This window comes from Cyprinodon tularosa, unplaced genomic scaffold, assembly GCF_016077235.1.
Source record: "Cyprinodon tularosa strain WSP-4 unplaced genomic scaffold, ASM1607723v1 ctg195, whole genome shotgun sequence".
In the NCBI taxonomy this organism is placed as follows: Eukaryota; Metazoa; Chordata; class Actinopteri; order Cyprinodontiformes; family Cyprinodontidae; genus Cyprinodon; species Cyprinodon tularosa.
In genome coordinates, this window is record NW_024038707.1 from 869165 (window position 1) to 892196 (window position 23032).

General features: G+C 39.4%; 1 protein-coding gene across 2 annotated transcripts in view; it reads left to right on the forward strand.

Annotated features, from left to right (window-relative positions):
* The first annotated feature begins 958 nt into the window (after positions 1–958).
* LOC119782549 (phosphatidylinositol 4,5-bisphosphate 3-kinase catalytic subunit alpha isoform) overlaps positions 959–23032 on the forward strand; it is a 32603-nt gene continuing 10529 nt past the window's right edge. Inside the window, exons 1-10 of one of the 2 annotated variants that reach the window (XM_038283559.1) lie at positions 959–1263; positions 8125–8529; positions 8612–8821; positions 10344–10594; positions 12199–12444; positions 12798–12883; positions 12953–13058; positions 17799–17951; positions 18061–18195; positions 18270–18394. In XM_038283559.1, coding sequence (XP_038139487.1) covers positions 8178–8529; positions 8612–8821; positions 10344–10594; positions 12199–12444; positions 12798–12883; positions 12953–13058; positions 17799–17951; positions 18061–18195; positions 18270–18394 — 1664 coding nt within the window. In that variant the 5' untranslated portion in view covers positions 959–1263; positions 8125–8177. Of the gene's footprint in view, positions 1264–8124; positions 8530–8611; positions 8822–10343; positions 10595–12198; positions 12445–12797; positions 12884–12952; positions 13059–17798; positions 17952–18060; positions 18196–18269; positions 18395–23032 lie in introns of those variants that run through there. The other variant, XM_038283560.1, reaches the window with a different exon arrangement.

Here is a 23032-nt window from a genome sequence, read left to right on the forward strand (position 1 = left end):
TCAAATGATCCGGATCTCAAAAAGGAACTGAAATTCCCATCAGTCCAGGCTATATATATATATATATATCTATATCTATATATATATATCTATATATATATATCTATATATATATAGATATATATATTTATAGATATAGATAGATTGATTGATGGCTACATAGATTGATAATTAAATAGATAGAAAGATGATAGTTCTACTCCAGTTCTACTGGTGGTTCCTTCTTGTTAAAAGGGAGTTTTTCCTCTCCACTGTCACTACAAGCATGCTTAGTGTGAGGGATTGCATTGGAGTCAATTAGTGGTTTTCCTTAGTTAGAAAACTTTGAGTCAATTTGACTGTATGATGTGGTGAACTGTAAAGTGCCTTGAAATGACACGTGTTGTAAAGTGGCGCTATAGAAATAAACTGAATTGAAATTGAATATATAGGCATTTATTTGCACACTTATTTGACTTATGGTAAAATTTTCATTTTAATAAACATAATATTGTACGCCTTTAGTTATTATGCCAACTTCCCTAAGCAGTATATATGTATAGTATATAAATATGTCATATCTATCTATCTATCTATCTATCTATCTATCTATCTATCTATCTATCTATCTATCTATCTATCTATCTATCTATCTATCTATCTATCTATCTATCTATCTATCTATCTATCTATCTATCTATCTATCTATCTATCTATCTATCTATCTATCTATCTAGAGAGAAGCGACTATAACTATATCTTACATTTAACAGCTGACAATATAAAGTGGCATTATAAAATTTTTTTTTTTTAATTCTTCATTAATTACGTTATAAACAAATTTAACTACAGTATTTAAGTTGGGCTAATATACCCAGATCCTGGCTTTGGTAATAATAACCCAGCGCAGAGTCGTTCCGCTCCGGAATGTTTCGGCTCTTTTTAGATAAGTCGAGTCAAATGATCCGGATCTCAAAAAGGAACTGAAATTCCCATCAGTCCAGGCTAGCTGTGTGTGGAGATAGCGCGCTATCAAACACAGCCGTTTGTTTTCAGGACAGCACAATGACCAAAATAACGAAGCTTGGGAAATGAATATAGGAACAAGATGTTGTTAGCATCGCCCGGAGCTAACAGGGGTTCCTCCTTCGTCTACATGGACAGAGGATAACGCTAACGCCGCAGTGTGAGGCTGGGCACGGATGGGATTAACTGGGTTAGCCGCAGCTAATGACGGCTGACTAGCTTCGCGGCTAACCGGTTTGCTTTTACTATCTAACTCAGGTTAGTTTGACATTTCTGTCCCCATTTTTCTCGCTTTTATCATCCACTAAACCAGCTATGGAGTTGTAAACAACCCCTAGAGTTTGAGCTCGTGGACATAAAATATTAACGTTAGACTAAAATTAGCTCACGTATGAGGCGAGGTTATCATATCACCAATGACATTGATTTGCTTAGTGAACTTGGCTAGCATGGTTCATCTGGCTCCCGGTGAAACAACAACCTTCTAAAGTCCGGAATGACAGCAGCAGATCTACAGAAAGCTTTTCATCCAGCTGCCAGAGCTAAAACCATGTTAGCCTTCCTAACAGCATGCAGCTACACTGAGGGAGCTACTCACTTTGTTTACATGTTGACTCAGCTCCACTAAACCGACTTTACTGGACATTTTCCGAGGTTCCTTAAATTAAAGCTCGATACAGTCATCTAATATCTGTAACACAACTTTCTGCTGTCCTTTATTAAAATCTCTTCCAAACTATTTTATGTTTTATCTATAGGAGTTCATGTAAATAAAGAACTACATCAGTTTTAACTGGAAAGAGAAGAATGAAGGCTTCATAGATTTCCATTCTATACATTATCTTTATTGATTTTTAACAGTACTTAAACAGAAAGTAAGTGCAGAGGTGTCAAGTAACAAAGTAAAAATACTTCATTACTGTAATTAATTCCACTTTTTAGGTATCTATACTTTACTCCATTACTTTTTTTTCTTCCTACTTCTGACTTCTACTCATTACATTTTCACACAAGTATCTGTACTTTCTATTCCTTACATTTTTATAACAATCGTTACTTTTTACTTATGTACGGAAGAGGATTAGGGCCATTAGGAGTAGTGATTAGTTTACCATTAGTTTACTGATTTTAAAATTATATTTCAATTTAGTTTTGGAAGATTAAAGATTAAATTCTGACTTTAATTCTGAGATTAAAGTCATAATCTCAGAATTCTGACTTTTTTCCTCAGAATTCTGACAGAATTCTGCAACAACTGCAACTATAGTTCCATTCTATTAAATCAAAATCTTTTGGACTATTTTATGTAATTCAGATTGATTTTATAACCAATAATCAAAGAGACAAGTCATATAATTGTGTGATGGTGTGCAGGCGGCACTTTTTTCTGGAGTTTTGTAAGTAAAAATAATGAATCTGTAAACAAAATCACATGATCTCAACAGGCCGAGTCATTCATAGCTTCCAGTACAAAGTTAATGTGCTCCAAAACATCAGAATACAGTTTGTCAGCTTTAGTTTGAGACTATATTTACCTTTGGTGAAGTACAGCGTGTCACATCAGGTGTATAGTTTACATTAGGGAAGCAACGGCTAATCTCTGAAACTGGTTTTTCTACTTATAGCAATGTTATATTCTTGTTTTTATTTAAGAATTTTAAATATATACTTTTCCTAATCTGTTGGGAAAAGTTGTATTTAACTGTAATTATCAAGTGTTCATTGTGAACACATTGAAATCTTTTTGTATGATTGGAAAGCAAAAATATTTTGTAACAGGTATTATTCTGTTTCCTATCCGGATTTGTTTTTGGCTGCTGTTTTGAGGCGACTTCAACACGTGCGTTAGGAGAGGCCGTCTGTGTTGCATAACTTTGCAGAAGTGGTGTGACTCAATTAAAATTTTTGATGGAGTTAATTACGGGATCTGTAATTTATTAATCTTAATTAGACTTAGACTCAACTTTATTTATCCCTTGGGATTACTGATTCAGGGAAATTCTGGTTCCAGTTGTTTATATAGAGCACAAAAAGTTAAAGCAAGATCTCATTAAAGATAGAAATAGGACAGCCAATATAAAAAGAGTGTATATAGTTAAAAAAAAAACCCATAAAAAGTTGTAATGTTCTGGAATATGTTTCCCTTAAGCCAGGCATACACTGTACGATTTTTTTTGCCCTTTTTTCTGTACAGTAGAGCAGCGGTCCCCAACCTTTTTTTGCACCACGGACCGCTATATGTCAGGGAGAGGGGGGATACGATCCAGTAAAATGATACGACTGGCATAAAATCAAATACAAACAGCATAAAAATAAAACAACAAGCCGGTCCCATCTAGGTGTAATCGGAGACAATGACAGACGAAGTGTGCTCCTGAAATCCAGTCTGCTCCGTAGCTTTGTTTTGGTCGCTGTAACCGCGGAAAATCCCGCTTCACAAAGATAGGATGTTATAGATAGGATGAGTCTTGAACTGAATTAATCTGCGTCAAGAGGCACAGATGCACCGACTGATGTAATTGGGAGAGAATACCGCAATTTTTTATATTTTTCAAAATAAAACATTACTCAGACTCTGATCGTTGATAAATTATATATATACTTTTTTCTGTGCGGCCCGGTGGTTGGGGACCGCTGCAGTAGAGAGCTGAGGGAAGACTACCTAGTAGTTGAGTTTGATTATTTCACTTGCTCTGCAAAAATGTACAGATAAATAACTGAAAATTAAACGGACTACACAGTAGCTGACTTGGATTATTGCATGGTACTGCAGAGATGTACTGATTTCATAAATATGTAAAAAAAAAAAAAAAAAAATGTTAAAATTACACAGGCTACACAGTAGCCTCGTGAGACCATCCTGATCTCGCAAGCTTTCAAGGTTTTACTCCCAGATCAGTCTGGAGACTCTCCGTTAAAGAAAATTTGGAGCCGTTCACCAAACGAACGTCCAATCAGCGTTGGCTTTGAGGCGGGTTGAGGTGTGACGCAACGAGAAGCACGACAGTTCAGTCTAAAGAACATGGCGGCTTCAGCCGATGAAACTAGCGTTAGTGTGGCTATCGAGCAAGTTTTATCGGAATTACAGAGTATTTCTTCACTGAAAGAAGAGCAAAACACTGCTCTGGAGGCTTTTCTCAGAGGAAAAGATGTTTTTGCTCTTCTCCCGACTGGTTTCGGCAAGAGTTTGATCTATCAATTGGCTCCTCTTCGTCGTCGCTCTGTTACGTCATATGCTTCGTTGATCTGATTGGTTTATTTGGCCCGTCTATCACCAACATAGGCCAATCAGCTAACCAGTATTTTCGCTCCTTCCCAAAATTACTTCAACGGAAGGTTTCCAGATGGATATGCGGAGCTACACAGTAGTTGGCATGTGTTATTGCACTGTGAGGTAATGTTTTGTATAAGATGTCCAAGGTGGGCGGTGCTGACCCTTGTCCCTTTAATTACGCATATTTAATCAAAAACTATAACAAAAAACATTTTCTATTAAAAAAAAACCTGTTTACTCCTAATCTATTGAATAAATAAACATGTTCAAAGAAACACACGTATATCTATTTTATTAATCCATAATTTAGGTTATTCAACCACCATATTGGCTGAAAATTAGAATCATTTAGCTTTTTTTTCTTTTTTTTGAAACCCCTGATAATTTATCCAACTGCTTTCAAAAGTTAGTCCTTTAAAATTTTGAACAGTAAAGGGACTTTATAGCACAATTCCTTCGATTGAATATGAACAATATAGATCATTAAGTCATACAATAGTTCACTTAACAGTTAAGTTAAAGCTCTATTTCTAATACTGTCAACAGAACTATGATAATAGAGCTGTGCTCTATGAACCGATACGCTCAGACCAGATATCGGGTTGGATCAGGGGAAAAACTGGATTGGTGCATTTCTACTTGTGTTGCTGCTTGTGCGTCAGATTTCTGGGTGTACATAAATCGGCAAATACAAAAGTTTCCCATTTGGGACTTAAATATGCATAAAATAAAAAGTAAATTGTTTCATTATTTTTAACACATTAAAATGTATTACATTAATTAATAAAACAAATGAATGTGTTAAATTTCCCGCCCTGCTTTGCAGCAAAATTAACTCAATATCGAGGGATTATTTTAACTATGTTACCAATATTTAATCCAGATTAAATATTGCTCTGATACGACCAAAAACTAAACAGTTATTTGAATATATATCTACCTAAATATAAAATCTGCACTATAAAGTAAAGCTAACAGAAACACTCTGCTTCTATTAGGGGTGTCCCAATACATTGTTTCCATTTCCGATCACATACCAATATTATAGCTTTGAGTGCTGATGAAGGTTCTCAGTCATCCAGGTCATAGTCATTCCGTAAAAATTCAAAAAATATCCACTGGACTTGGTTTTCAAGATTTGAAGACGTTTCGCCACCTCTCCAGGAAGCTTTCTCAATTCAATTGAGAAAGCTTCCTGGAGAGGTGGCGAAACGTCTTCAAATCTTGAAAACCAAGTCCAGTGGATATAGCTTTGAGTATTTACCGATATCAGGGGTTGATGTTAAGGATTTTTACCCTTCGGGCAATTGACTTTCACATTTCATTAGCCAAGAAACAATTTTTACTTGCCCAGTATAATGTTTGATAAATGTAGTTCCTAATATTCATTTTTTGTATTTACCGGTATATTGTTTTTTAAATGTTTTTTTGTAATTCAGTAAGTTTCCAGGTTCCTGGTGTGTATATGCATGCGTCAGATAATGAACTCAAGCCTACATTACCGTGTTAACATGCTTTTCAATCCTTCCTGCACATTCTTTTCAAACTAAACTTTGCTTTAAACTGTTGTGTGCTTGGAAAAATATAAATTGTAATGTTAAAAATCTAAAAAAAACTTGACAGGTTAAAAACGTACACTACTACTACGAGGGGTGTAAATCACACCCATCATGGCGATTCGATTCAGTATCGATTTCCTGACCCAATGATGCGATTATTTTCGATACTCAAGAATACACCACGATTTGATACGATTCAATTAATTGATTAATTTTTTTTTTTTTTTTAGACCTTACAGGCTTAGCAAAGTTTCAAGTTTGAAATAAATCAATGAAAGCTGTAATATCGTTATGCATTTTTTTTTTAGAAACAACAGCAAATAACAGAAGTAGAAAAGTTGCATCAAAAAAATACTGCAAAAATGCTGCACAAAATCAGTGCAATGAGTGCAATGAAATACCTTGGCTCCAGATGTCCCGCCCCCTCCACAGACGCTCCGCTGCACCTCTCCCAAATTGTAGCTGACCGCAGACAGGAGGCCGGCCTGTTTTGTTTTTATGACCGAAATTGCGGAAAAATACTCATGAAGTTTGACCCGCTAGAAGAGCAAGGTGCGCAAGAACGCTGGGACCCTTTTTCCACCTAGCTATCCGCTCTTTTTGGCCCTCATGTCCCTCCGTCGTCGGACTAAACTCGCTCCCGCTTCCTCGCCGCCTTGGCCGTATCTAGACCCACAGTGTGTAGCGCAGACCACGCTTCAATATTGAGCATAAATCAAAAATGTCTGCATCAAGCTCACTGCAACACACTGCTGTAAGAATATAACCAGGAAGCGGGGTAGGAGGGCAAAATAGGTTTAGCGCCACCGCAGCACGGGAGGGAGAATTACACCCAGGAGCAAAATGGATAAAAATAGACCGGAGGGAAATAAAAAACATGAATCAATTCTGTTGCGGACGTATCGATGCATCGGATCGTCGGCTGTTGGATCGATGCATCAACACAAAACGATTATTATTTACACCCCTTACTACTACTCACCAATTTAACATGTTTAGCTCTTTCAAATTACGCGAGAATGTGTACAAAACAACAAAAATGGCGCCGGCAACGCTTGTGGGTTGGTTTCCGCGAATGTCGCTGTTTTTAAAGTAATTTTCAGTGATAAATAATTTTTTTTTGCGATCATTGCACTTGCCCTGCGGGCAAATGCTAAAAACTACTTGCCCCGGGCGATGGTTACCATCGAGCCCTGGATATGTTATTGGAGCAAATCATATCTATTTTTACTACTTAGTTGGTTGTGTGTAACCTAAACAGAAACAGAATGTTTCAGTTAGCATGCTCTTATTGGAAATGATTGATTCAGGCCAACATTATACGATATTTGCTATTTTTCTGATATCAAACAGATTTCCAAAATCAGTATTGAATAGGACATCCTTAGCTTCCATTAGATTTTGTTTGAAGTTTCTGTAACCCATTGAGTATAAATAAATGGGTCCGTTTTTCTCATGCATGCTGTTTTTGTCGATTATTTCTGTTTAAGAAATATCACTTGACCAAACCTCCAAAAATGCCACACCACAAAAAAACACAAAAAAGGTTTGTGTGATCAGTGCTGAAATGGTATCTGGTTGGTATCCAGTATGTCATTATCAGGACACCCCTAGTTTTAACTTATTTAAAATCTTTTATTAATGATCAGCAGGATTAGCGGGGTTAGCGCTGTTAGCCGCCTCGCCGTCCTGAAATTGATGCCTTCTTGTGTGCGTTCCCTGCAGACTAAAATGATCTTTGAAAGGATAAAGCTGAATATTTTCCTGTAATATTTCCACCTTCCTGTTGAAGTCAATCAGTAACTCTGTCATTCTTGTCAGTGTGACCTTTGATGCTGAAGGAGGAAATTGAATCTCTTGAATTCAGAGCAAAGATTCCTGGATCATTTTATGCAGACACCTTTCCCGGCAGACGCTCGTTTATGCTTCGAATGAAGCAAGAGGGCAAAACTAAAGCCAGGAACTCTTCTTTGACTCAATTATGCTTTTCTCCAAGCAATTAGTCCTTTATTTTATTTTAATTTGGCCATTTTGAGAAGAAGGATTTTGATTTGTGTTTTGGATTTAACAGGAAGCCAATGAAGGGAAGCTAAAATATGAGAAATGAGAAATCTATTTAAAATTTTCATTAGAACTCTCGCTGCAACATTTTGGATCAACTGAAGGCTTCCTGATATTAAAGAATCAGAAACATTTAACTCAGATATTCACTTGAAGTGTTTTCTATCATTTATTTCCACTACAGCAACAGCTTGTTGCATAATTCTGTTTCCTTCTTCCTCACAGTCGGCTGATATCACGCATCTGGAAAGCACCAGGTAGGATTCGCTGCGACAGCCATGCCTCCCAGGCCCTCTTCAGGAGAACTATGGGGGATGCACTTGATGCCCCCCAGCATCTTAGTGGACTGCTTGCTGCCAAATGGCATGATTCTCACATTGGAGTGCCTCCGGGAAGCAACGCTCGTCACGATCAAGCATGAGCTCTTCAAAGAAGCCAGGAAGTACCCTCTCTACCATCTGCTGCAGGAGGAGAGCTCGTACATCTTCGTCAGCGTCACGCAGGAGGCTGAGCGGGAGGAGTTTTATGACGAGACCAGGAGGCTCTGCGATCTCAGACTGTTTCAAGCTTTCCTGAAAGTTATCGAACCAGTGGGCAACAGAGAGGAGAAAATCCTGAACAGAGAAATCGGTATTCCTCTGAGCTCATGGTTGAAGCTGGCCGTATCCTTTGTGACATCTCTTTATACCTTTTCTTCTCGCTTCGTTTTCAGGTTTTGCTATTGGGATGCCCATATGCGAGTTTGATTTGGTGAAGGACTCAGAAGTACAGGACTTCAGAAGAAACATTTTAAATGTTTGCAAAGAAGCAGTGGACCTCAGAGACAGCAACGGATCCCACAGCAGAGCGTTGTACGTCTACCCTCCTAACGTTGAATCTTCTGCAGAACTTCCCAGGCACATCTATAATAAACTCGATAAAGGTAAGAGCCTCTACCCGAGTTACGACACTGATTGCTCATCGTAACCTCGAGAATCTGGTTACAAATTTGTCCCCTCTTTTTGGCTTTGTCTTGTTAAATTTGCTGTTGTAGCTAATAAAGCTGCCCTAAACAGTCATCAATCATTTATAACAGGAGCTAACTGTAACCACAATGCTAGCTAGCAGTGGCAGTCTTCCTAGTACTATAAAACCAAAGTTCCCCAACATTTCAGCTTGCTAAACGCTAGGGGTGGAACGGTTCACAAAATCTACGGTTCGTTTTCGTGGTCGCGGTTTTCGGTTCGGTATATGTTGATTGTTAGCCTGACATGTTGGTCGTGTTGCTGTTAGCATAAACAAAAAGTGTTGCACAATGCTTTGTAGCTTCTGTAACGAGCTAAACTGTTTTCAGATGTGTCAACATGATTGGCCAAGGGTTTTCTATTCATCAATTAGCCTTCTGAGCCAATGAGCAAACACATTGTACCATTAGAACACTGGAGTGATAGTTGCTGGAAATGGGCCTCTATACACCTATGTAGATATTGCACCAAAAACCAGACATTTGCAGCTAGAATAGTTATTTACCACATTAGCAATGTATAGAGTGTATTTCTTTAAAGTTAAGACTAGTTTAAAGTTATCTTCATTGAAAAGTACATAGCTTTTCCTTCAAAAATAAGGACATTTCAATGTGACCCCAAACTTTTGAATGATAGTGTAACTATTTAATGGTTCATTTAAAAAAAGTTATTGGTGTATTTAGTGTTTACATGATTTATTAGATGAATCTATATATTGCTGTTACATCTACTTATTTCGTGGTCCATGTTTAAGTATATCTCATGGTATGGTGTGGCCGTCCATTTACCTCCGGGATCACATCACAATGATTATGATAATCATTTCATCAAAGATTAGAACAAACGTCTGTATAGAGTTGATGTTTTCATCCAGTTTTATCATCCTTAATCAGTTATTGGTGTGTTTAGCATGAGCTCAGCATGGCTAACAGGACTAAAGAAACATTTCCAACTTCGGTGTGTCACATGACTGCCAAAGGTTGAAGTTCAGAAGGAAATAGTTTGGTGTCTATGCTGTTATCTGTTCAGCCTTCCTGTTATCTGCTGAAAGTCCAGCTCTCTCTCGCACTCTGACAGCCTGAACAAATCCAGCTGACAATAAATACCTTTTTAAATCTTTATTTTAAACTCCTCACTGACTCTGCAGATGGGGAACCAGGGGTTTTTCTTCACTCAGCAAGAATTTCCACACATGAGCCGCAAATGGAGGCTGAAAATATCTGTCATGAGCTGATTAATTGAGCTTCTTGGAATCTTAAACTGTTCAATCTTTAAAAAAAAAACTTTTTTTCATTTCCTCTGAAAATACTTAAAGTTCCTCTTGGTTTTGTGGTCTTTATGTTTTTAAAAACCATTTTCAGCCTTAGAAGGAAGCACTGAGGTAATTTCTTTTCTCACTTCCTCTGTGTTTATAAAACAGCTTTTGTTTTTGTTTTTCAGGTCAGATCATTGTGGTGATTTGGGTCATCGTTTCACCCAGCAATGACAAACAGAAGTACACCCTGAAGATCAACCACGACTGTGTGCCGGAGCAGGTGATAGCCGAAGCCATCCGTAAGAAGACGCGGAGCATGCTGCTCACCCAGGAGCAGCTAAAGATGTGCGTCCAGGAGTACCAGGGGAAGTACATCCTCAAAGTCTGTGGCTGTGATGAGTATCTGCTGGAGAAATACCCCCTGAGTCAGTACAAGGTATTGCCCTCTTTGCTTTGCTAACCCTGTCATCAAAATGCTCCTGTAGGACAATTTTGGGGAAAATTTATCAGTTAAAGGAAAAGTCCGGTCAACAAGGAATGATCAATGGATCATTATCTGTACCTAAAACTAATATGTTTGTGATGATTTAATGAATTGAGCGTTAATCTGTAAAAAAAATAAAAATAACTTTTCTTGCGATCACTGAGTCTGGGAATGGCCATTTTTGCCCAAATATAGTAAAGGGCAGATTATACTTCTGCAGCCGCACACATCAAATGTCGCTTGTTTCTGGTCGCGAACCAGTTTTGCTGGTATGCCTCTGCACCGTCGGTCTAGAATTTCTAGGGACACACAGCTGTTTCCCGCCAAAGCGCAAGGGGGGGGGCTATTGGAGAACTCGCAAGAACTTTGGGGGATGGTCGTGTTTATCTTCCAAAACAACAATGGCGCCTCTGCAAGATGTCACGGTCACAGAGATGGATTTAGAGTTGCTAGACATAGAGGAGGAACAGGTTCTGTTAATGGAGTTGGCAAAAACACAGATTAACCTCTCATTATAGTTGTCCGTTGTAGTTGTTCCCCGGTTTTTAAAAATGGCACGTCCCGGCACCAAATCAAGAAGGACGACCACAAAAACAGCCGGGAAAGGCATATCAAGGATCAATTACAGCTGATTTTTGTCTGCGCACTTCCGCTTGAGGTCTGAGTGGGTTTGCGATATTCCAGCGCGTAGTCAGGATGTTTTTGAGGTACGCAACGTCGGTTGCAAAACCTCAAGCGGGGGGACATGGTCGCGCACAGAGACAAATTTGACAGTTGCAGAGGCTATGCATCAGAAGACTAAATTGGCCACCTCACTCCTGACATCTTCAGGCAGTGACGTCATGGTGCGGTAAACCTAATGCCATTCAAGCTTAATCAATGGGAACTACTAGACACATCTGCAATCAATGACAATTATTTAAGATTTCCAGAGGACTTCACCTTTGAAATTCACCAGAGCTATAGTGAAACTGACAATGCCCACGTGCATGGAGGGTGGATGATGGAATACATCGAGTAAAAGTGAAAAAACATCAGTTATTTCACCTTTCCAAATCCTGATCCTCCACGGACGGGTTGGTCTTTGGATCGCCAACTTGAAGAGGGAGGATTTGCCATCGAACTTCTGGCCAGAGAAAAAACCCGTAATATGTAGCCAACATTTGGAAGAAGAATGTTTTCAAGATGACTTGGATAATAGCGCGTTGTGACAAACACCAGATACAGCACTGGGACTTGATCAACAGCCGATACCGCACCGTGACGTCACAAACCAGTAGGTGGCAGTAGTGTTCTTTGACAAACATGGATGCCTCCAGTAAAACATATTCACATGAAAATTACTCTGAATTAAAAACACTGATCATTTATTGAACAGTATGTAATAATTTAATATTTAAAGTACTTTCAGAAGTTTGAACTCTAATTATAACCGGACTTTTCCTTTAATCGTTCTTTGAGTTATTGATTTATTTGTAATTTAAAGGATTATTTATCACAGCAGTACATGTGAATTAGTTGGATCTAAGCTTTTGGTCTCACTTTGTGTTCAACAGTACATCCGGAGCTGCATCATGCTGGGAAGGATGCCCAACTTGATGCTGATGTCCAAAGACAGCCTTTATTCCCAGCTGCCCACAGACACCTTCACCATGCCGTCCTACGCCAGGCGAATTTCCACGGCGACGCCTTACATGAACGGGGAAACGGCCACCAAGTGTCTTTGGACGATCAGCGGGACGCTGAGGATCAGGATCCTCTGCGCTACCTACGTCAATGTAAACATCAGAGACATAGACAAGGTAGATATGCAGGGCGTTATCTGTGTTTATGTTTTTAGTGGTGTTTGTTTGTCTGTCCGTCTGTCTGTGTACAGGATAACTTGAAAAGTTATGAATGGATTTTAATTACATTTTTACCAAAGATGCACCTCAGTCCAAGGAACAATTAATTAAAACGTGGTAATGATCCAGATCAAATGTGAATCACAATATGGGGGAGAATTTGTTGTTTGGCAGAGGTCTGTGCTCTCACAGTGCTTTGCTAGTTTTAATGTAACTTGAGCAATAGAAACCTGTCTCTATCCTTTTCATTTTATTTTCTGTATTATTACCTGTAAGGAAGCCTTTAGGTTCATTCTTGTTTCCTGCTCTAGATCTACGTGAGGACCGGGATATACCACGGTGGGGAGCAGATGTGTGACAATGTCAACACTCAACGTGTGCCCTGCTCAAATCCACGGTAGGGAGGTGTGAAGAAGAGCAGCAACGTGATGGGGAATGTCGCGGGCTAATTAGCTTCTGCTTTCAGGTGGAACGAGTGGCTGAACTACGACATGTTCGTTACGGAAATCCCCAGAGCTGCTCGACTCTGCCTCTCCATCTGCTCCGTGAAAGGAAGGAAGGGAGCTAAAGAGGTTAGCAAAGACACACCAAATCCTAACGTCATCACTCGGTGACAAATGATTTGATTTAAAGTCTTTTTGTTGTATATTCTGAAAAAACAAAATATATATAGCTCTGCAATGAAAGACGATGCAAATGAGGATTTAAAAAAAAAGAAGTGCTTTACGCAGTTTTGCAGTTATCATCAAGGTCCTGCTTTTCTTTAAACTTTAATGTCACCTATTAGCAAATGTATAATAAAATAATCCTTCAGAACTACATTGGTAGGAAATATAGTAGAGATTGACACATACTGTGTTTTAAAGGGAAAGTCCGATCAGCAAGGAATAATCAATGGATCATTATTTATTAGGGATGGGACGATTTATGAAAACCGTCCGAACTGTCCGGTTCGACTGTCTCGGTTCGGTTCGCGTGTGTTTCGTTCGGTTCATGCGCTGCCCCTTTTTCTCATAGGTGAAGCGTTTACACTCCCGAGCAGAAGGTGGCGGTACTGCGACCAAAGCCAACCACCAGTAGTAAACAAGAAGAAGAAGCGAAGCAGCGTAGCCGTGTAGCAGGGAAAAAAATCAGTTGTTGTGGAGAATTGTGTAGGTATGGCGAGTGGGAAAGAACAGGAGTTGGAAGACGCGCCAGCAGCACTTTATAGGTCTGCTGTATGGGACCACTTTGCATTTAGAGTGACCTACGATGACGGCGGAAAGAAAGTTGTGGATAAAAGTGCAACACGTTTTGTTTATGCTAACAGCAACACGACCAACATGTCAGGCTAACCCCGAAATCCCACATACTCCGTCAGCGCTCCGCCCCACTGCGCTCCAGACCGGCTGAACAAAGCAAAGCCTACAGCCTCCACTGTGGCTTCGTCCGCTCCCCTCTGAGTCCCTTGGAGATGGTAGAGAGCATGCACGAGATGATTAAATTCTAAGCAGCAAAACATACAGAAATGATCCAGGGTTTCTGCGGATCATTTAAAATAATTACAATCCATTATTTTTTGGGGGATTTTTTCATTAATTTCATAAGTTTTTATGGGATTTCGGTGTAACAATCAACATATATCGAATCGAACCAAACCGAAAACCGTGACCAGAAACCGTGAATCGAACCGAACCGTGGATTTTGTGAGCCGTTCCACCCCTAATATATATATATAAAACTTATACTTTGCATTGATTTAATGAAATTAGCATTAAATGTTTTCCGTTGCGATCACTGAGTCAGGGAGCGGCCATTTTTGCCCAAATATAGTAACCCCTCCCTCCTGCCATCTTCCAGCAGTGACGTCTCGGTGCGGTAAGCCTAGCGCCATTCTCCCCGCTTTACAAGCAAAGTCAATGGGAACTACTAGACACATCTGCAATCAACAACAATTATTGAAGATTTCCAGAGGACTTCACCATTGAAATTCACCAGAGCTATAGTGAAACTGACTATGCCCACGTGCATGGCAGCTGGATGTGTAATACATCGGGTAAAAGTGAAAAACAAAAATAAGAGTTTTTTCACCTTTCTGATTCCTGATCCTCCACGGACGGGTTGGTCGTTGGATCGCCAACTTGAAGAGGGAGGATTTGCCATCGAACTTCCGGCCAGAGAAAAAACACGTAATATGTAGCCAACATTTGGAAGAAGAATGTTTTCAAGATGACTTGGATAATAGCGCGTTGCGACAAACACCAGATACAGCACTTGGACTTGATCAACAGCCAATATAGAAGTATGTATTCTGAATGTGGCTGGACTCTTTCTTTAACGCCTGTATGGTTATTTTCAATTTAATTAAATTCAGTTTATTTCTATAGCGCCAATTCACAACACATGTCATCTTAACGCACTTTACAGTTCACCAGATCATACAGTCAAGCTGATTCTTGATAGTTTTCTATCTAAGTAAAAAACCATCGACTCATTGACTAAAGTACAATCCCTCACACTAATCATGCTTGTAGCGACAGTGGAGAGGAAAAACTCCCTTTTAACAGGAAGAAACCTCCAGCAGAACCAGGCTCAGTGTGAGCGGCCATCTGCTGAGGCCCACTGGGGTTCAAGGAGACAATTTTAACATCATTGTAACACATATCCTGTTACACAATGTAAATATATCCTTTCCATATTTTTCGTCCGATTCTTTTTTTTGTCTCCTTTTTCATACTTAAAATATTACAGTTTATTTTTTTCCCATTATTCTTGCAAACAATGGACACATTTTGCTGAAGGAAATCTGGAAAAAAGGCAATTCAGAGATTAAACTGAAAATCGTCTTTATCATAAAAATAAAGCTTTATTTTATCGTTTCAAATTTATGTTTTTACATATTGAGTTTTAGGAATTTCACTCTTTTCAAATTGTATTTAACAAAACTGATTGGCTTCACTTTAGGGGGCTGGTTTTCCTCTGGAGGTTTTCAGTTGGTCTGCTTGAAAGTCACACTGTAAAAACAATCTAGAAATGAGTAAAAATGTCTTAAATTAAATTTATTTAACCTTATTTTGAGTAAGTAAATGAGACAGTTTGCCAATGGAATGAGTATCTTTACTCTTAAAATAAGATAATTGGATAATATGCACTTGAAATAAGGCAGTGCAATTGTGTTTTCTTATTTCAAATGTAAATTACCTTCTCCTATTGGCAAAATGTCTCTTTTACTTCCTTAATCCAAGAACAAATGCACTTATTTTAAGAAAAAATTACTTCTCTAGATTTTGATTTTTTTCCAGTGCAGCAACAACATTTTCTTGGTGAAGAGCGAGAATTTTGGACTTGAAGTGAATTTGGTCTGGAAATTAAAAGTCGAAAAGAATCAAATTTGAAAACAAAAAACAAAAAAGAGAAATTGGAAAAGATCAAATCTGAAGAAAACAAAATGAAATAAAAATTCAATAAAATTTGTTTTGGGGGATATAAAATCTATAATTAAAAAGCAATATATATATAGAAAATTAAAAAGCAATAATGATTAAATGTCAGCAAAACAGCAAAGTTGCTCTCAAAAGGGGAGATTTAAAATTTTTAAATATTTTATTCCTTTTTTTTCTTTTCACTAAATTTCTATTTACAAATGTGTTTGTCTCCGATTTTCCGATCTAGAACTTCCTTTTTTCTTTTAACATCAGAATGGATTACTATATTAAAGGAGGAATGCCTCCCTGCAGCATCATACTGCCATCACTATGTTTAACACCTGAGGATGGTGATATTTTTATTAAGCCCAGAAAATTATTCTCTTCCTTCATCTGAGCAGAAAATGTTCCTTTCTGCTGAGCCCCACATGGCTCTATGGAAAAACTACCACAGCTTTATTACCCCTGTTCCAAAAAGGCCAGATTAACGACGTACGTCTGTAATGGTTCTCCCAGCTCAGCCGTAGATCTCTGCGGCCCCTCCAGGGAACCGTGTATCTCTTTAACGCTGTCGTTTCCCAGAAAGCATGTGTAGGGAGATGGATTTGTTATATATTTGTTCTTTATAGGGTTCCAGGCTGTCGTCGTCATTGTTCTGTTTCTATTTTTGGAAGATAGAAACTAAACTAAGGCATATGAAATGTAAAAAGAAACTTTAAATAAATATATTTTAAACATAAATTATCCTATTACATAATTATCCTACACACTTTTCAAGAAAAAAAATGAAGTCACTTATAAATAACTTCATGCAGGTTAAAGGTATACTATGCAACTGGTGTTGATTTTCCAGCGAGGCTCCCCCCAGAGGGCGAAAGCAAAAGTGCACTGTCGTAAATATGCTCAGCTGTTCTCCTGGTTTCTCCGTCAAGCCAGGCGCGGTTGTTTTGAGCTTAGCAGACAGGCGAATGCAACGAATCACCATGTCTACTGCGGTAAGTGACTATTTTGTTCCACTTTTCGAGTTTGAAAATTCTCGCTGGTTCCGCCATGATAACTGCACAAATATCGCTACTGCGCTAGCAACGAGCGTGCCTTTCACTGGGGGCGTGTAGCAGTTCTCGCCGTTAAGCAAGACCGACTCTCGCGATGCACGAGACTTCTGAGCCTGTAGGTGCGGGCCGAGGGCTCCTGCAATTGCAAGTGCGGTATTTCCCCTACAGACCACCAGGGCGGCCGAGAAAACCTTTGTTCCACCTGAAATGACTCATTTAATCATCCAAAACATTATGGAACACTGTAATTAACTGAAAAATGTTGCATAGTATGCCTTTAAATAAAATCTCAATGAAAACTAAAAAGGAGAAAAAACTCCTGAAATAAACATATTTGCTCTCCATTCAAACCGATAAGTTAAACGATCGACTAATGGAATGTTTAGCATCTATAATAAGAAAATTAAGGGAGATTTTCCTTTTTATTATATTCCTAAATCCCTATCCATTCACGGATCACTTACACTAATTTCAAGAACTTACTGTTCATTAACCTTTGACAGTAAAAGTGAATAAATCGCTCAGTCAGATGGAAAGAGGCTAAAGATCCGCTGCCTGTTATCTGTAGCTCCTCTGTCAGGATGTAGAGATGCATTAAAAACAACCTTCCTCTGTTTTGTAATCCTGCTTTTATTATTGAAAAAGATGTTTTGACAAAAAAAGAAAAAACGGTATGCTTTGCATAAGTTGGTCCTCATATGTGGTGTTTCTGCTAGAATCAAAGGGAAAAGAAAACCGTTTGTTTGAAAGTTCAAACAAGGATGTGGCGCAGTGGTCTGCTCCAAAGCTGCTAGCTTTTCCAAGCATTTTCCTCTTCAGCCTCTCATCTGTTGTTGTTCGTCTCCCCCTTTAGGAGCATTGTCCTCTGGCCTGGGGCAACATCAACCTTTTTGATTACACTCACACGCTAGTAGCAGGAAAGATGGCTCTCAACCTGTGGCCGGTCCCACACGGCCTGGAGGACCTGCTCAATCCCATCGGGGTCACAGGCTCCAACCCCAACAAGGTGAGCACTCCGGGGGTCGGCCCGTCAGCCCCGTGGGATTCCGCCTGGATAGAAAAGCTGTTCAGAACCTGAACAACCAGCATCACCTCTCTCTCTCTCACCCACACAGGAAACGCCTTGCTTGGAGCTGGAGTTCGACCATTTCAGCTGCCCTGTGAAGTTCCCCAATATGAGCCAGATCGAGGAACACGCCAACTGGAATATATCTACAGAGCTGGGCTTTAACTACAGTCACAACGGATCGGTAAGAGCGGGGGAAAAAAGAAACGCAGCTCCGTTTCTCTGAAGGGTTTGACGTGTTTTTTTTTTTTTTCCCAGAGTAACAGATTTGCGCGGGACAACCCTCTGACTGAGAGCGATAATGAGCAGCTGAGACAGGTGTGCAACCGAGACCCGCTGTCTGAGATCACTGAGCAGGAGAAGGACTTCCTGTGGAGGCACAGGTACATTTATCTATGTCTGCTTTAAATGGCCAGAGGGGAAACTTGGTGATTTCATATCAGGTCTGATTAGTTAGCTGATAAAACTAGTCTAAAAACAAGTTAAGAATTTGCCTAAATTAAAATGAATTGATATCATGCACTCGGAATAAGATAATAGAGCCAACTTTTCTTATTTTAATTAAAAATCATATTATTGCATTGATAAAGTCTTACCTGCTTAACCTGTTCGCCAAGGGATTTTTTAACGTTTTTAAATGACGTTTAAATGCCTAAAGGCTTCCTTGGAGCTCACACTGTACGTCTAAAAACCACATTGGACTGAGCTCCGCAGTGAGATGGCGCTACTCGGACTCGTCTATCCGGAAGCCAAACGTGTAGAAGAGGAATATGAGGCTCATTACAGTGAAACAAGCTGCCTTGGAAATTTGTGCAATTTTGTGCTGTAAGCAGGGTTTCGCTAACCTGACTCCCCGCCAGATGGATTTGCTCCGCGTATCCATCTGGAAACCTTCCGATGCAGTAATTTTGGGAAGGGGCGAAAATACTGGTTAGCTGATTGGCCTATGTTGGTGATAGACGGGCCAAATAAACCAATCAGATCAACGAAGCATACAGGTGCTGGTCATAAAATTAGAATATCATGAAAAAGTAGATTGATTTCAGTAATTCCATTTAAAAAGTGAAACTTGTATATTATATTCATACATTACATACAAACTCATATATTTCAGATGTTTATTTTGTTTAATTTTGATGATTACAAATGACAACAAATGAAAATCTCAAATTCATCATATCAGAAAATTAGAATATTACTGAAGACCAATAAAAACAAAGGATTTATAGAAATGTTGGCCAACTGAAAAGTATGAACATGAAAAGTATGAGCATGTACAGCACTCAGTATTTAGTTGGGCCTCCTTTGGCCTGTATTACTGCAGCAATGCGGCGTGGCATGGAGTCGATCAGTCTGTGGCACTGCTCAGGTGTTATGATAGCCCAGGTTGCTCTAATAGTGGCTTTTAGCTCTTCTGAATTGTTGGGTCTGGTGTATTGCATCTTCTTCTTCACAATACCCCATAGATTTTCTATGGGGTTAAGGTCAGGAGAGTTTGCTGGCCAATTAAGAACAGGGATACCATGGTCCTTCAACCAGGTACTGGTAGCTTTGGCACTGTGTGCAGGTGCCAAGTCCTGTTGGAAAATGAAATCTGCATCTCCAAAAAGTTGGTCAGCTGCAGGAAGCATGAAGTGCTCTAAAACTTCCTGGTATGTGGCTGCGTTGACCCTGGACCTCAGAAAACACAATGGACCAACACCAGCAGATGACATGGCACCCCAAACCATCACTGACTGTGGAAACTTTACACTGGACTTCAAGCAACGTGGATGAAGTGCCTCTCTTCTTTTCCTCCAGACTCTGGGACCTTGATTTCCAAAGGAAATGCAAAATTTACTTTCATCAGAGAACATGACTTTGGACCACTCACCAGCAGTCCAGTCCTGTTTCTCTTTAGCCCAGGCAAGACGCTTCTGACGCTGTCTGTGGTTCAAGAGTGGCTTGACACAAGGAATGCGACAGCAGAAACCCATGTCTTTCATACGTCTGTGTGTGATGGTTCTTGAAGCACTCACTCCAGCTGCAGTCCACTCTTTGTGAATCTCCCCCACATTTTTGAATGGGTTTTGTTTCACAATCCTCTCCAGGGTGCGGTTATCTCTCTTGCTTGTACACTTTTTTCGACCACATCTTTTCCTTCCCTTCGCCTCTCTATTAATGTGCTTGGACACTGAGCTCTGTGAACAGCCAGCCTCTTTAGCGATGACCTTTTGTGTCTTGCCCTCCTTGTGCAAGGTGTCGATGGTCGTCTTTTGGACAACTGTCAAGTCAGCAGTCTTCCCCATGATTGTGTAGCCTATAGAACTAGACTGAAAGACCATTTAAAGGCTTTTGCAGGTGGTTTGAGTTAATTAGCTGATTAGAGTGTGGCACCAGGGGCCATCAATTTTGAACCTTTTCACAATATTCTAATTTTCTGATATGATGAATTTGAGATTTTCATTTGTTGTCATTTGTAATCATCAAAATTAAACAAAATGAACATCTGAAATATATGAGTTTGTATGTAATGTATGAATATAATATACAAGTTTCACTTTTTAAATGGAATTACTGAAATCAATCTACTTTTTCATGATATTCTAATTTTATGACCAGCACCTGTATGTCGTAACAGAACGACGACGAAGAGGAGCCAATTGATAGATCAAACTCTTGCCGAAACCAGTCGGGAGAAGAGCAAAAACATCTTTTCCTCTGAGAAAAGCCTCCAGAGCAGTGTTTTGCTCTTCTTTCAGTGAAGAAATACCCTGTAATTCCGATAAAACTTGCTCGATAGCCACGCTAACGCTAGTTTCATCGGCTGAAGCCGCCATGTTCTTTAGACTGAACTGTCGCGCTTCTCGTTGCGTCACACCTCAACCCGCCTCAAAGCCAACGCTGATTGGACGTTCGTTTGGTGAACGGCTCCAAATTTTCTTCAACGGAGAGACTCCAGACTGATCTGTGAGTAAAACCTTGAAAGCTCGCGAGATCAGGATGGTGTCACGAGGCTAGGGTTCCCGCGGGTTTTTAAAAAGTCTTAAAAGGCATTGAATTCTTCAAAATAAAACTAAGGTCTTAATTGGTATTAAAATGTCTTAAATCTTTCGTAGGTCTTAATTTTTAAAACATCATAAATAGGATTATTTTTATTACAATTTATTTTTGTAATCTAAATAAAACATTAAAATTTACCTTTTTTTTTTATATATAAAAAAAAAATAACGGCTCCCCATTATTGGTTCCGTCCCGATAGCGGAACCAATAAAAGCGTTGTTTCGGCCGGGACATTTGGGAGATGCACCATTAACTTTTTGTCTGGAAAATATGAGCAAGTGTAAATGTAACGAAAATTGTCTCCAGCCAAGAGTTTTCTCCATGCCTAAAACCAGGGAACATACATGAGGCTCAGTGGATTTAGTGCAAGAAGTCATTCAAGCTCAGAACGATTGGAATTAAGGCAGTGGAGTCGCACATGCGAAGCACGAAACATAAGGCGTCAAAATGGAGTTACAGAGAAACAGCTGGTATTTCTCAGTTTAGTTCCACCCTTGTCTCTGCAACGCCGCCACTTATCACCAAATCAAACATACTAAGAAAACCATACAAAGAAAAATAGCTGCAAAAAGACTTAGCACTGGTTATGTTGTGGCTTTAAAACTGATTTGTTTTGTTCCCTGCTAAAACAAAGTTTGTGAATTCAGTTAAATAGTTGTTCAAATATATCTGTCATTTGTGTGTTTTTAGCTTTCTTCCTGTATGGGAAGCTTTTCAAAATTTGAAACATTAGTGCAGTGGTTTATGTAAAAATAAACCTTTGGGTTAAGTTGTCGCAAGCAGGTTTTTCTTGTGTTTCTTGTGAATATGGTCTTAAATTTTTATTTCAAGTGGCATTAAAAAGTCTTGAATTTAACTTGCCTTATGCTGTAGGACCCTGCTAACTAATACACCGATACAGAATAAAGATCAGCTTTTGATCTGATCAGAGGAGCAGTGATGCCCACTATCACACACAGGGATTTTACACACCTCACACATGAAGCGAGCGCATTTCCCCAAACACCCTGCATTTCCCGCATGTGGCTTTCTTGGAATACTGATGTTGCTGCAGCAATGGCTGCAGGGATGTGCTGACAGGCCTGTGGAACCTGTTGTGGACTGCTCCTCAGAGCCTGGTGTTTCAGCAGCTGCTGATCCAGTCTGCCGCACAGCTTCCTGTTCAACAGGTAGCTGTTTATCACAGCAACAAGTCACAAAGTGATGCAAACCTGTCAGAAACAACTTCCTGCTCTTTCTACATGAGGAAAAAGATCCAATCAGCTGGTTAAAAAAGTCCAACTTCCCCCATGAAGCTTGTAGTCCTTCACAGATAACTCCTTCCTCTCCGCCTCAGGGAGTAGGAGGTCAAATCTTCTTCATCCTCAACATCATCAACACTGCACACGGAAAAATGTTACACAATGTGTTAGATGCTTTTTATATCAAGAATATCATATAGTGATTCAGAACATAATAACAGTGGATAATGATGAAGTGTAACAGGTTTAGCATCGTTTTTATGGATTCTATTTTATTTTGAAAAGCTATGGAAGAAAACGGTCTCATTGGAATCTGCCTTTTTTTTAACACCGGATTTTAAACACAGAAATTTTTTAGACATTGAATTCCTTACACTCAATTTTTATCTGGTAAAAATTCACCTGAAAAAAATTCAGCTGCAATAAAATTATGCCACAAAAGTGTTGACCTTTTGGTGAACTCAAGCTAAAGCAATCTACACACGATAGAGTCGAGCCGCTTCTAGCCAATGAAATTAGCTCGTTTGGTCACGTGACACAATGGCTGCGCTCAGTGCTGTTCCAGGCTGAATGAGGAATTTTACTAACAGACAGCTATTAGAGTTTTTCCTCTTATCAGACTGGGTGAAACAACTGAGCCGATCACAGCTAGTGCGGCACCCCTGTCTGCCAAGGCTCTTGGTTTGATCCGAAAGAAGCGGCCGGCGGCAAACCGGTGTGATCGGCTCAGCTGTTTCA